Raw genomic sequence first — 12,913 nt, 5'->3', positions numbered from 1 at the left:
TCCAAAATGACCTTCATTGTCATGTAGCTGATCTAAAACTGGAGGAATTAGACAAGTTGGTAAAACAAGCAACTGCTTATCCTCTCCACCGTCAGCAGGGGTGGCAGGGCGAAAACGATATAGAATGCCATCATCGACGGCCAGCTGGTGCCAAATCTTGCGATAAGCAATCAATTTGGGATGAGATCTCCATCACCCTGTAGCGGAGGGACGTTCTGGGAATTGAGCCAATACTTGTGAAATTATTGGGTCCGCCGCTTGCATGTCACACAGTTCACGATATGACCAAGTAGGGGTCATTCCCACAGCACCTAAGACGTCCTGAACAGCTCCAACAGGCGCCATGATCTCTTCAAAGGATTCATCAAGTGTCGCATGATGACTGGCCATGTTGACAGAAGGCGGTTGATGTCTGGACAATGCATCAGCATTGGTGTGTTGTTTGCCAGGTCGGTGGCAAATAGACCACTCATACTCGCTTAGAAGAAGTATCCAACGTGCCAAGCGACCTCTAGGCTCTCGAATGGACTTCAACCATGTCAGTGGACAATGGTCAGTGATAAGTGTAAAGAGCCGTCCATACAGATATGGCCTGAAATTATTGACAGCCCAAACTAAGGCCAGTGCCTCCTTTTCGATGGTAGAATAATTTTTCTCACTCTTGTGTAGGACTCGACTAGCATAGGCAATCACTCTCTCTTTGCCGTGTTGAATTTGGGAGAGAACTGCTCCCAGCCCTGTATCACTTGCGTCTGTTGCCAGAATGAATTCGACCTCGAACTGAGGAAATGCCAAAATAGGAGCTGATACCAACTTCTGCTGAAGTGTGCAGAATGAATAGTGACCGTCCTCTGTCCAGACGAGGGGCTTGTTCTGGCTTTGTTTCTGCAGCTGAAATAATGGGGCTGCTACAGATGAAAATCCTGATATAAATCGACGGTAATAGCCAGCCAATCCCAGGAAGCTGCGTAAAGCTGATGCTGACTGTAGTCTTGGGTACTCTGTTACTGCCTTTATCTTCTCAGGGTCAGGTTCCAATCCTCTTTGAGACACAATATGTCCCAAGTACTTCACCGATGACTTAGCAAAGAAGCATTTCTTTGGTTTCAGCTTTAGCCCTCCTTCCCTCAGTCTCTGAAAGACTTTTGTCAATTTCTCGATGTGCTCTTCGAATGTAGAGGAAAACACAATGATATCATCCAGATAAATAAGGCAGTGTTCCCACTGTAAACCGGCAAGAACATATTCCATTAATCGTTGGAAAGTGGCCGGTGCATTACAGAGTCCGAAGGGCATGACCTGAAATTCAAAATGACCCTGCGGAGACGTGAAGGCAGTCTTCTCCTTGTCCTCTTCACGGACCTCTACCTGCCAATAGCCACTTGCCAAATCCAAAGTTGAGAAGTATGTTGCTCCACCCAAGGAATCCAAGGTCTCATCCACTCTTGGAAGTGGGTATGCATCCTTTGTGGTAATTGCATTCAGACCTCTGTAGTCAACACAAAAGCGATGACTTCCGTCTTTCTTTTTGACTAGGACTATTGGTGATGACCAAGGACTGCCTAATGGGCTGATTATATTGTTCTGCAACATTTCATCAATCTGGTTCTCCATTACAGGTTTCAGGTGGTGAGGTATCCGATGTGGCTGATACTTGAAAGGGCGTCCTCCTGGTGTAGGTATGTGATGTTTCACAATAGTTGTTCGGCCCATATCACTGGGACCTTTCGAAAACAACTGCCTGTTCTGCAATAGCATCTGCTCCAGTACTCCTTTCTCATGTGGACTAAGTCTGGTTTCTGCCCAGTTGAACTGGCTGAGAAAAGCCGAGTGTGACTGCTCATGACTTACTGCATAGACTGGGCATCCACTAGATGCTAATGGTGTATTAGAATGTTCTATGCATTCCAACTCTCCTAACACTGTTCCCTTCTCGAGACACTTGGGGCCTTGGAGAAACATCAACTGTACTGGTACCCTATCTTTTGAGGCATCTACTAGTACTCTGGCCACCAGTGTTCCTGTGTTAGTCACCAATTCCTCATCAGGTTCTAACATGGCAGCTCCTGTGAGGTGAGTGCCATTGTTATTCACCACCTTGGCCATGACAACCACACACTCCATTCCTGTGGTCGAAACTTGTTCCTCTAGGACAAGACTGCAAGATTGATCCCCTACCACAGACCTAACTAATTCCACTGATCCTCCAATCCAGTTCATTCTACTGTCTTTCATATTCACAATCATCCCATGACTAGCCAGGAAGTCTGACCCCAAGATAGATCCTGTCTGGGTTTCCACAACCAGGAAGCGGTGTGGGGCCTCCCAAGAACCTAGAGCCACAATTAGGTCAATCTTGCCCAGTACTTTCAATGGGGTGCCATTGACAGCACGTAACATAATGCTTTCAGAACAAGGATGTACTATCTTGCCACTCCCAAATGAGGGCGGGACTAAAGAAACAGATGCTCCTGTGTCGATAAGACACTTGGATGGAACTCCATCCACAGTTCCCTCTCCTGTTAGAGAGTGCATCAACCCGTTGATTTGATAGAAGCGATCCGTTGGCTTGCTTTGATAGAAGCGATCAGTTGGCTTGCTCGACTGCTTGGATGTTCTATTACTATGACATTCTTGTCTTGCATAAGCACCACCATTGATTGGACTGTGCAAAGACTGATTGTTTCCTTGACGACCTTGGGGTTGAGTGGGCCTTTGTCCACAATGACGTTGGTGATGACCCATTTGGCCACAAAGATAGCAAGGCCCAATCTGTTTTGGACCAGAGAACAAGGGACAATTGCGGCGTAAGTGCCCAGGCTGATTGCATTGAAAGCAAATCAGATCCCTTTTGTTCAATCCTCGTGGTGTGTGAGGTAATTGTGGGTATTTGTCTTTAGACCATGTGGGTGTTGGTTGCCGCAATTGTGCCTCTAGATGTTGCACTCGTCGTTCCAGCTCAGTTGTGGAATCAGAATGGGTAACATCCTGCCTCACCACATTGACAGCTTCGACAGTCTGAGCTCGTACCTTCTTTCTGTCTTCCAAGAGCATTAGCTCTCTTGCTCGCAGTATGGTATTCTCGAATGTTGCCTGTGCATGAAGTTCTAATTCCCTACGTACAGCTGGTGGCATTCCTTCAGTGAACTGGTCTACTAGCTGCTGTTGCCGATCATCGGCTCCTAGTGCTGGGTAAGCCCTGTCCAGGAGACGTTCTAGCTCTCCTGCATAAACCTCCAATGGTTCATCAGTCTTCCATTTTCTCTCCCTGAACTGCCGCGTTGCCAGACGGCGTCTCTCTGCTGTAACAGGGGAAAAGACATTCTTAAGTGACGTACACAAACGATCATACGTGTCCTTCTTGTCTTCTGGCAACCGATCATAAACAATCCAAGCTCTCCCATTTAGATATGTCGGAAGAATCTTCTTTTTTCTCTCATCGTCTTCCCACCCATTTGCATCAGCACAAAGGGTAAACTTCTTGAGCCATTGCTCCACGTCGCCATCACTGAAAGAATCAGGAAGAGACACTATTCTACTGCCTCGGGCGCGCACTGCCTGCTCCGCATTCTGCTGGTCTGGCGCTTCTGCCATTTATCTGTATCCCACTCCTGTCACCAAATGTAGCACTTATCACTGTTAGTGCTTGCAGCGGATGCAGTGGTCCGACACAGCAGTAGAGCAACTCTATCCTATTGCTATAACGCGTAGCTGTACTCAATGCAGACTAAATAATCTAGCAAGTGCAATGGTCTAAATAGACAACAGTCATGATGTCGTACTAACGTGCTTTAACGCAGTGCTAACGTAAACATGCATCTAATTACTCGCGCTACAGTAGTAGAAGCTGACATGGTTGAGAAAGTCATTCAGTCTCTGAGGGGCATTAAGGCTCCCGGTTCGAACAATATCTGTGAGGAACACTTGATGTATGCCCCAGGTTGCGTCATTGCTCATATCTCAACTCTTTTCACTTGTATGTTGATTCATGGCTATCTGCCCAACTCCATGACAGATGGGGTTAAAGTACCAATAGTGAAAGATAAACTTGCCAGCAGATCTGACATGTCAAACTCTGTCTTCAACAATTTCTAAGATCTTGAAACTTGTGTTAGTGGACATGTGTAAGTCTAATCTTCAGTCAAGCAATCTTCAATTTGGCTGCAAAAACATAGTACAACTATGTGCTCATTTCTAGTACGAGAGACTATAGAATATTTTAATATGAGAGGATCTCCTGTATTTTCTTGTTTTATGGACGCCTCTAAAGCCTTTGACAGGATCAGTCATGCATGATAAATTGTTTGGCATCTTGGAAGATCGAGGTCCATTAATTTTACGGTTACTGGAATACTTGTACAAAAATTTGAAAGGCAGAGTTAAGTGGGGACGAGTCTTATCTGATACATTTGCTGTAACTACTGGTGTGCGACAAGGCGGTGTCCTTTCACCATTATTGTTTTCTATTTACATCGACGATCTATTGGTCTAACTCACAATGCTCCGCCAAGCTGTACAACGCTGTGATGAATGTCTCGACCGGTTCATCTCTCGTCTGGCGTCGTTGGTTGAATTTTGCTCTTTCAAAGATCACGTTTCGTTTCTTTACGAAGTAGTCATCTAACCCAGCCTTGACGTCTGCATACTTCGTTCTCTGCTCCTCAGTGAGGGTGAGACAGGCTAAAACATCTTCTGCTTGAGCGCCCATGGAGTACACGAGTGTACTGACCTGCATTGCGTCTTCTTTCTCCACGAGACCTGAAGCGGTTCGGAATCTCTCAAATCTACGACTCCACCCTGGCCATTGCTCAGGGGACGAGAAATCAAACATCTCTGGAGGTGCAACCTGGAACGTAGCCATCGCCGGTAGTTCTCTAGAGTTGCGCCACTGCTGACACCATGTACTATTGGGTTCTTAGTGAGAGACACTGAGTGGCCTTCTACCCTTGGTCACGACTCTATTCACCTCTCCAAGCCCCCAGGCTAAACCATACTCTTAACTATATACGCGGTTATGGTCCCTCCCATAGGAGTGGCCAACACAATCTAGTAACCTCTATTACAGTTCTAGCCTATTTGCACTCGCATCAAGCAAACTCGGGTGTCCGATATTAGAGAACAAGACCCGCCCCTCTTCTTCAGCTTCCTGAAGAGCAACGTGCAAAGCTGCCGGTCTGTTGTTATCACTACGAGTAGAAGAGACATGTACCTATTATTTCAAGGTGCAGACAGTAAACTGTGGTACTGTCGTAAGCAAAAACGGCGGCTGTCCGATATTTGATGGGCGTGTCCGTTAGAGAAAGCAGCGGAAGTTCTATTTTGTCACCGTGAACAGCAATACGCCAAGTGATCAAGCTGAATCTAGCACGTCGTGTTACAGTGTGCCTACTCTCTACATTCATGCCTTAGATACAAGAAATCTTCGTCTGGTTTCCGTACGCCAGTGTCCGGTATTGGGGAATGTCCGATAATTGATGTAGGACTCTACATGCATGCTTAAGCATGACTGCCTCTATTGCATTTGAGAATAATGCAGTGGGGCTGAAAAAGTAATTAGGGGTCATGCATGATGGTCCACAGCTCGTAGCCTGGGGCGCGTTTCTTTAGCCTCCACCGTCTAATCCGGATTAGGTGGTGGAGTTCCTGCGCGTTTCTTTTAGCTCCACCGGTGGAGCTGCTGGAGGTCCGGTGGAGGTAGATCACTGCGCATGCTCACTGCTACAAAGAATGGCGGAAAGAAGACAGACGTTCAATGTAGAGTCTCCTGCAGACCGTAATCTAGTCTGTAATCTAGGGAAGCTGCAAATGCAACAATAGCCATGCACGTAGGGCAAGAACGATCCATTTCGCAATATTATCCGAATGCGCGTGCTCACCTCCACCGGCACGTTTCTTTATTCCACACTAATCCCCCCACCGGAATACATCCGGCTAATCCGGTGGAGGTCCACCACCTCAACCGGATTAGTCGGTGGAGAATAAAGAAACGCGCCCCTGTACGTCAGCAAATTAATTAATTAAAATCAAGTGCTACAAATTAAAAACGAATTTCAACTTACATCTTGTAACGTAAAAATTTTGATCAAGAAATCACCCAGCAGTGGCCATGCAGTTCTAGCACAACCTTCTCAAAATAGTTATTGCTGCACGTGACAGAATTGCATACGGGGCTCTTGCTTGACTCGTTTCGACGTTGTATCTGTATCAGGATGCCGATGGGTGATGTACACTGTACACTGTGGTAGTCTGCTACTGGCTGTGCCCGCGTAACGTAGTATTAATATCAACCCCCTTACATATCCCCTTGATTAAACAAAAAAAAACTAAAAAAACTGTCCTGTTTATGGCTTGGCAATCTCCTTCCGTCAATCACTGGCAACTCTTATCTAGGAGTCACTAACTACAACCTGTACTGTTTTAGCTAGAGTTATCTATCTAAGTGGTGTAATCGTCCAAATACTTGGGGGGCTTCACCATTCGACCGCTACGCGTGGTATGACACGACGACTGGCCGGCTGATTGTTTTCTTGTAGCTGTGGATTCTGCATTTCGTTGTTCTGAGACTTGAGTCTGGAGAAGGTGTTTTTCCGTAGTGACTTCGTGGGATCGCCTCAGATGTCGACGACTGCGAACGTATGTTCCACCTGTATCTCCATCCGCTTTGACCTGATACGATCTTATGCCCACCTCCTTTTGGACGGTGCCTTTCTGCCATGTGGACGATGAGGGGCGTGGTTGGATACGGACAATGTCTCCAGGCTGCAGAGGAGGAAGGTCTGTGGCGCCCTGGTTGTAATAACGGGCTTGCTGAGCTTTGTGGTGTGCTCGCTGGGCCGATACGTCCGGACATTCACGGAGGACGAGTAGAGATTCCGACATAGGCAACAGAGTTTTAGTGCGCCGGTTCATGAGACGTTGTGCCGGACTAGTAGCGAACCCTTGGCTGGGAGTGTTTCGGAACTCGAGGAAAGCAAGCCACTGATCGCCCCCTGACAGCTTGGCTTTCGCCATCAGACGCTTAGTAGTTTTTACTGCATTCTCCACCTTTCCGTTCGATTGTGGGTAGCCCGGGCTCGAAGTAACATGATCAAAACCCCAGTTCTGGCTGAAACGACTAAACTCTCCTGAAACAAACTGGGACCCATTGTCCGACATTACTGTATCCGGTATGCCATGCCGTGCAAAATGCGGTTTCAGTTTCCGGATGATGCTTTGAGAAGTGAGGCTGTCCAACCTGTCTACTTCCCAAAAATTGCTCTTGTAGTCAACCGTGACCATATAGTCCTACCTGTCAACGACGAAGAGATCGACGGCTACTTTCGCCCATGGTCGAGATGGGACGGTATGCGGGATGTGAGTCAGTTTCGGCTGAGCTGGATCTACTTCACGACATGTAGCACATCGCTGAATGAACGTCTTTACGTGGTCATTCATTCCGGGCCAGTAGAACAGCTGGCGTGCTCGTCGTAGACTACTATTAATGCCGATGTGAGAAGAATGAAGCGCGGTCATAATTTTCTGACGAATCGCACCAGGGACTATAATTCGCTCTCCGCGAAATAAGACGCCGTTTTGTACTCCGATCTCGTCGCGCCAAGGAAAATAAGGTGCCACTGTCCGCGGTACCTGCGTCTTACTTTGTGGCCATCCTCGCATAACGAGCTGCTTAACCTCCTGCAGACATTCATCTTGTTCAGTAGCCACCTGAATTTCTCCGCGTCTGGCTTCGGAAATTGGTAGATGCTGGGAGAGGTTTACAAATTCAAGCTCCCGCTCGAAAATTGACTGCAACAGATTATTAGATGGATTCACACCCGTTTGTGGAGGAGATATGATTGCTTTGACCCTGTAAATATGCTCGCGACAACGTATCTGCTACGAACATCTCTTTACCCCGCTTGTACGTGACCGTTGTGTCATAACCCTGTAACTGTACTAGCATCCTTTGCAGACGCTTTGGCGCAGAATGGATCGGTTTTTGGACAATCATTTCCAAGGGTTTGTGGTCACTCTCAATCGTCACATGGCGGCCATACGCGTAGTGGTGGAATTTTGTGACTCCGAATACGATGGCCAGCAGTTCTGTCTCTATTTGCGCATAGCGTGTTCCGGTGTCTGTTAGCGCGCGCGAAGCATAGGCAACCGGTTGTCCTTGTTGCATAAGAGAAGCACCCAGACCCTTCTCTGACGCGTCGCACTGGAGGGTGACATCCTTCTGCGGGTCAAAGTACCTAAGCACGGGTACTGTGGCTATGGCCGCTTTAATCTCCTGTATAGCGTGATCATGATGGGATGTCCAACAAAATTCCACATCTTTCTTGGTCAATTGTCGAAGCTCGTCGCAGACGCTAGACAGATTGGGTAAAAAACGCGCTAAATAATTGACCGTGCCAATTAAACGCTGCACTCCAGCCACATCAGTGGGGTTCTCCATTTTCAGTATAGCTTTCAATTTGTCCGGATCAGTCTTCAACCCGTTGGGAGTAAGGATATGACCCATGTATTTGACCTCAGGAAGTCGTAACTTGATTTTGTTTCGATTGAGCCTGATGCCGCGCACTCGACATCTATCAAAAACACTGGCCAATTTCTTGTCATGATCCTGGCACGCTGCCTAGTGGGTATCGCCTTCACCCACTATCAGCACGTCATCCGCAATAGTGTATACTCCTGGTAGGTCATCGATGGCTGATTGGAGGCGGCGTTGGAAAAGTTCCGGTGCTGAGCTGATGCCGAAGGGCATTCTTTTCCATCGGAACCTACCAAACGGCGTTCCAAAGGTTGTGAGAAGACTTGACTCATGATCTAATGCGATATGCCAAAACCCATTCTGTAAGTCACATACAGTATACACTTTAGCCTTGGAGAGCTGGGGTATCAGATCCGCTATCGTTGGCATAGGATAATGGCTACGTTTGAGTGCCCTGTTGAGGGGCTTAGGATCCAGGCAGATGCGCAGGGTGCCGTTGGGCTTGCTCACCACGACTAGACTGGATATCCAGTCTGTAGGTCCCTCAACCGGCTCTAGCACTCCCAAACTCGCCAGGCGCTTCAGTTCCGCTTCCAGATGTTGCCTAAGTGCAATGGGAACCTTTCGCGTGGGTATTTGCACCGGAGTTACTGAGTCCTCAATGTCGAGATCAAGTGGTTCCCCCAGACATCCCAAAGAGCCATCAAACACGTCTTTATACGCCTGTAGGAGATCAGGTATTTGAACGGGCGTTTTACTAACGTTCCGACCAGACATGTGAGTATTTGTACTGTCAACGTTGTCCTGACAACGAGCTTAAAGGCTTGCCGCCATAATGTTCTCGTGCTGTATCCTCACCAGATCCATCTGTTGTATCGACCTAGCTCCCAAAAGTGATGTGGAGGCGTCGTCCACAACAACAAAGTTGGCTTTGTATTTTCTACCTGTTTTTGGGTTGTTCATATTGACCAAACACTTGCCCAGTGGTCTTAGTTGACTCCGGTTGTAGAGGCACAGCGTTTGGATGGTCTTCTCAAGGACCACTGTGGGTACCAAATCTTGTCGTCGAATAACATGGCATGATGCACCCAAATCCAGTTGGAACCGCACTCGTTGGCCTTCCACTTCCATGTATGCAAACAGCTGTTTTGGGAAAACTGAGTGCTGCACTGCATTAATCTCTTCCGTTAGTGTTAGGGTCATCAGGTGTTCTGATTCGCCATCACTCTCCTGCTCAGTCCAGTTGACTGTGGTCCTTTTCGTACTTCGACACACCCCAGCATAGCAATTCTTCTTTCTACATGCTGTGCATTCGTGGCCATAAGCTGGGCATTTTCCTTTCACATGTTTTCTTGCTTGCATTTGGTTTTGCTTGTGGCATTGATGTGCGCCTGACTGACTGGCGCATTGCGTGTACCTCTTCATGACCACCCATAACCTTCGATTGCTGTGCAGATCGCTCTGCTGCTCGACATATATCAATACAGACGGACAGGCTCAGGTCCTTTCGTTCCAGCAAAGACTTGCGTAAGGACTCCTTGCGATTCCACAGACAATTTGGTCCCGGATCATATCCTCTGACATTGCCTGGAAATTGCAGGTCTTGACAAGAGTGCGAAGGGCTAGTAAGTACTGCTCAAAAGTCTCTCCTTGTCCTTGCGTCCTGGTTCTGAAAACAAACCGCTCATACGTAACATTCATTGTGCCAATGAAATGTTGCTCCATTTTTGACAAGACCGCGGTCAGGCTGCGTCTGTCTGCCTCGTTATTGAAACTTAATGCCTTATACACCTCCACAACAGCCTCCCCCAGGCACATGATGAACGTCGCTAGTTGGTATTCGTCAGACTTCGTATATCCGGTACACCGTGGCATAAGCATCCCACATTTGGCGCCAAGTACGCCAGTTGTGCGCTCCGTCGCCCTCGACGCATAAAGGCCTGGGCGTTGTCAACACTCCTTGCATCAGTACCGTGCTTACATGATTGGGCGCTGTTCGGGATGCGGCATCTCTGTCAGACTCCTCGTCACGCTTGGGTTGCTTCTCAAGCCCTTTGACGTTTCCTTCAGCCATGGGAACGACTCACTCCTGACACCATGTATCAGGATGCCGATGGGTGATGTACACTGTACACTGTGGTAGTCTGCTACTGGCTGTGCCCGCGTAACGTAGTATTATATCAACCCCCTTACAGTATCTGCGGGACACTGAACTCTGAAGAGGTGAGACGTATATACGTAGCGCTTGCTTTCCTAATTTGGATAATCAATTTCTTATCAACATTACGGTACATGTGCGTACCTAGAGAAATCGCTGCTCACGCACGTGCTGTTTACGTAATTACAGTGGCGTCGCGATGGCTCTCCAGAATTGGGAAACCCATGAACCCACTACAAGACTTGCAACCTTTTCGATTGTCTAGTATTGTCAATTTGAGAAGGCGAAGCTCACTCTGCATGGTTCCTAGTGTGCGACGCCATTGTGTCAACTTTTTTTACATTCTGGTACCCTAGCGGCAGCTAGAAACGTAACAACTATCTACAAGGGCGACGCTATTGGGCCTACTTTAGTAGTAGTAATTTAAGACAAACGGAAAGGTCAGGGGCGTGACCTATAATTAAATACTAGAGGTTGTAAAACTTTGTGATATGCGCACAGCAAAAATAATACGAACTCTAGCCAAGTTATTACCACGCCCATAAATTTTGTCCCCTCGTAGCGTCGCACTGCTATCTAGAGTATATAAGACCTTTAATTTTGTGCGGATTCGTTCAGTTTGCATGCAGCGTTTAGTGACTAATGCGTTATCCGAACTATAGTTTAATCAATAAAAGCGTTAAATTAAAGTGCTTTGCAATGTTATAGGTGTTGACATAATCAATAAAATTACGACTGTTATCACTCAAGCAGTAACGGGAGTTGTTGTAGGCGGTCTCATCTGGATTAAGCAACCATTAGCACAATTCCTAGCGGGCTTAACTTTGTTGTTCCAAATTGGAATTGCAGTTGTAGAAGTGGTAACGTTTCTTCTGGCTATATATTTGGATACAACTTCTGGCAGACGTGAATCCTGGGTACTATTGATACTCGTGTGGATTCTCTTTTTTGGTAAGGAAACTACGGTTAATTTCTCGATGGATATTGTATTTTGTAAATTCGTATTATGTGTTTTGGTTGCAGTTTATGCAAACACGTACGCCCCGTTACATTATGATCCCCCTCGAGGAAATTGTTGGGAACATGTTCGAAACAACGTTTTTGCACTTTCTGAAGAAATTAGATTTGAAGACATTAGAGTGCTTGATGGACTGGTAGCTAACCGTCTCATTCAATCACACAAGCACATCATGGAAATAAGTGAAGAGCGGGAAGACTGGAAACCGAAAGACAGCACCTGGTTGTTGATAAACGTCCTTCCGTGGTCAGGAAATAGTGGCTACACGAAGTTCTGTTGTATGCTACATGCAAAGTCTAAGTTGCCTGAACTTGGAAGAAACGTTTGTAACAAGTGCCACCAATGGAAAACCACAAATGCGAAACAAATAATTCAGTGCAATTTGTTTTTGACAAATCTTGCTGGTCAGTACTTCTCACCTTCCGCCAGTCTAAGTTCGATGTTGACATGCCAATTGCATGGAAGTTTTTGAATGACTTGGATTTGGACTTTTCTTCGGTAGTGTTTAATGCATCGATGGTCTGCACTAACCACAAAATCATGGTAAGCCTAGAACTCAACATTGATGAAAAGTATATCCACAAGAAAATGTTTCAAGAAAACATTGCTCGTCATCTAGGAGTTAAGTTTTCTGAAATAGAGGTAGTTTACTATAAAAGAAACGGTACGTTGATTCTGCTGCGTCTCACCGAGAGCTGGACTGCAACTGTTTAATGCAATGCATGCAAGGAAGCTGAGAGATCAATTTGGCAAATTGATGGCAAAGGCGATGAGAGGAGATTCGCTGGCAAATGTCTCTATTTTGGTGAAGATGAGTGATGTACCACCATCTACATTGTATGTTGCTCCTACTGGGCCCGAGATAGTGTCATATTACACGTGGGCGTTACCGGAAGGTGAAAACATTACTACAAAAGTGCTTAGAATTAATTAATTGGGGCGAGCCTTGGCCAGACCCTTCCTATATGTGTACTGTACTGCGTTGAGATGTGAGTGATGGTGTACGTCGGTCTTGCGACCGACCGGATTCTAGGAATGGTATCTAACGCGAGGTATCCGGGACCTTGCTGCCACATGGGGCCGGATGTGACACTAATACAACGCGCGTTCTCGATGACTTGTGATCACCTTCCCACTCCCATTAGACACACCACGGGTATGTAATCTTCCAAGAACATTAGAGCTGTATGCGACTCCAGTATTCTTCCAACTTGCACTGTAATGTAGTGTATGGTCAGGTGATACTTCAGTGATGCATTTAGTCTGC

The 12,913-nt window shown here is 46.8% G+C and overlaps 1 protein-coding gene across 1 annotated transcript; it reads right to left on the bottom strand.

The window, feature by feature from the left end:
* Nucleotides 1–6,435: 6,435 nt before the first annotated feature.
* LOC134182420 (uncharacterized protein K02A2.6-like) lies at nucleotides 6,436–7,572 on the bottom strand. Its single transcript, XM_062649822.1, has one exon. The coding sequence runs from the start codon at nucleotides 7,276–7,278 to the stop codon at nucleotides 6,436–6,438; it is 843 nt and encodes a 280-aa protein (XP_062505806.1). The 5' UTR covers nucleotides 7,279–7,572.
* Between the last annotated feature and the right edge of the window lie 5,341 nt (nucleotides 7,573–12,913).

This window comes from Corticium candelabrum, chromosome 7 (assembly GCF_963422355.1).
Source record: "Corticium candelabrum chromosome 7, ooCorCand1.1, whole genome shotgun sequence".
NCBI lineage: Eukaryota > Metazoa > Porifera > Homoscleromorpha > Homosclerophorida > Plakinidae > Corticium > Corticium candelabrum.
The sequence above is the reverse complement of the archived record's forward strand: the minus strand, read 5'-3'. Positions and strand labels throughout refer to the sequence as shown.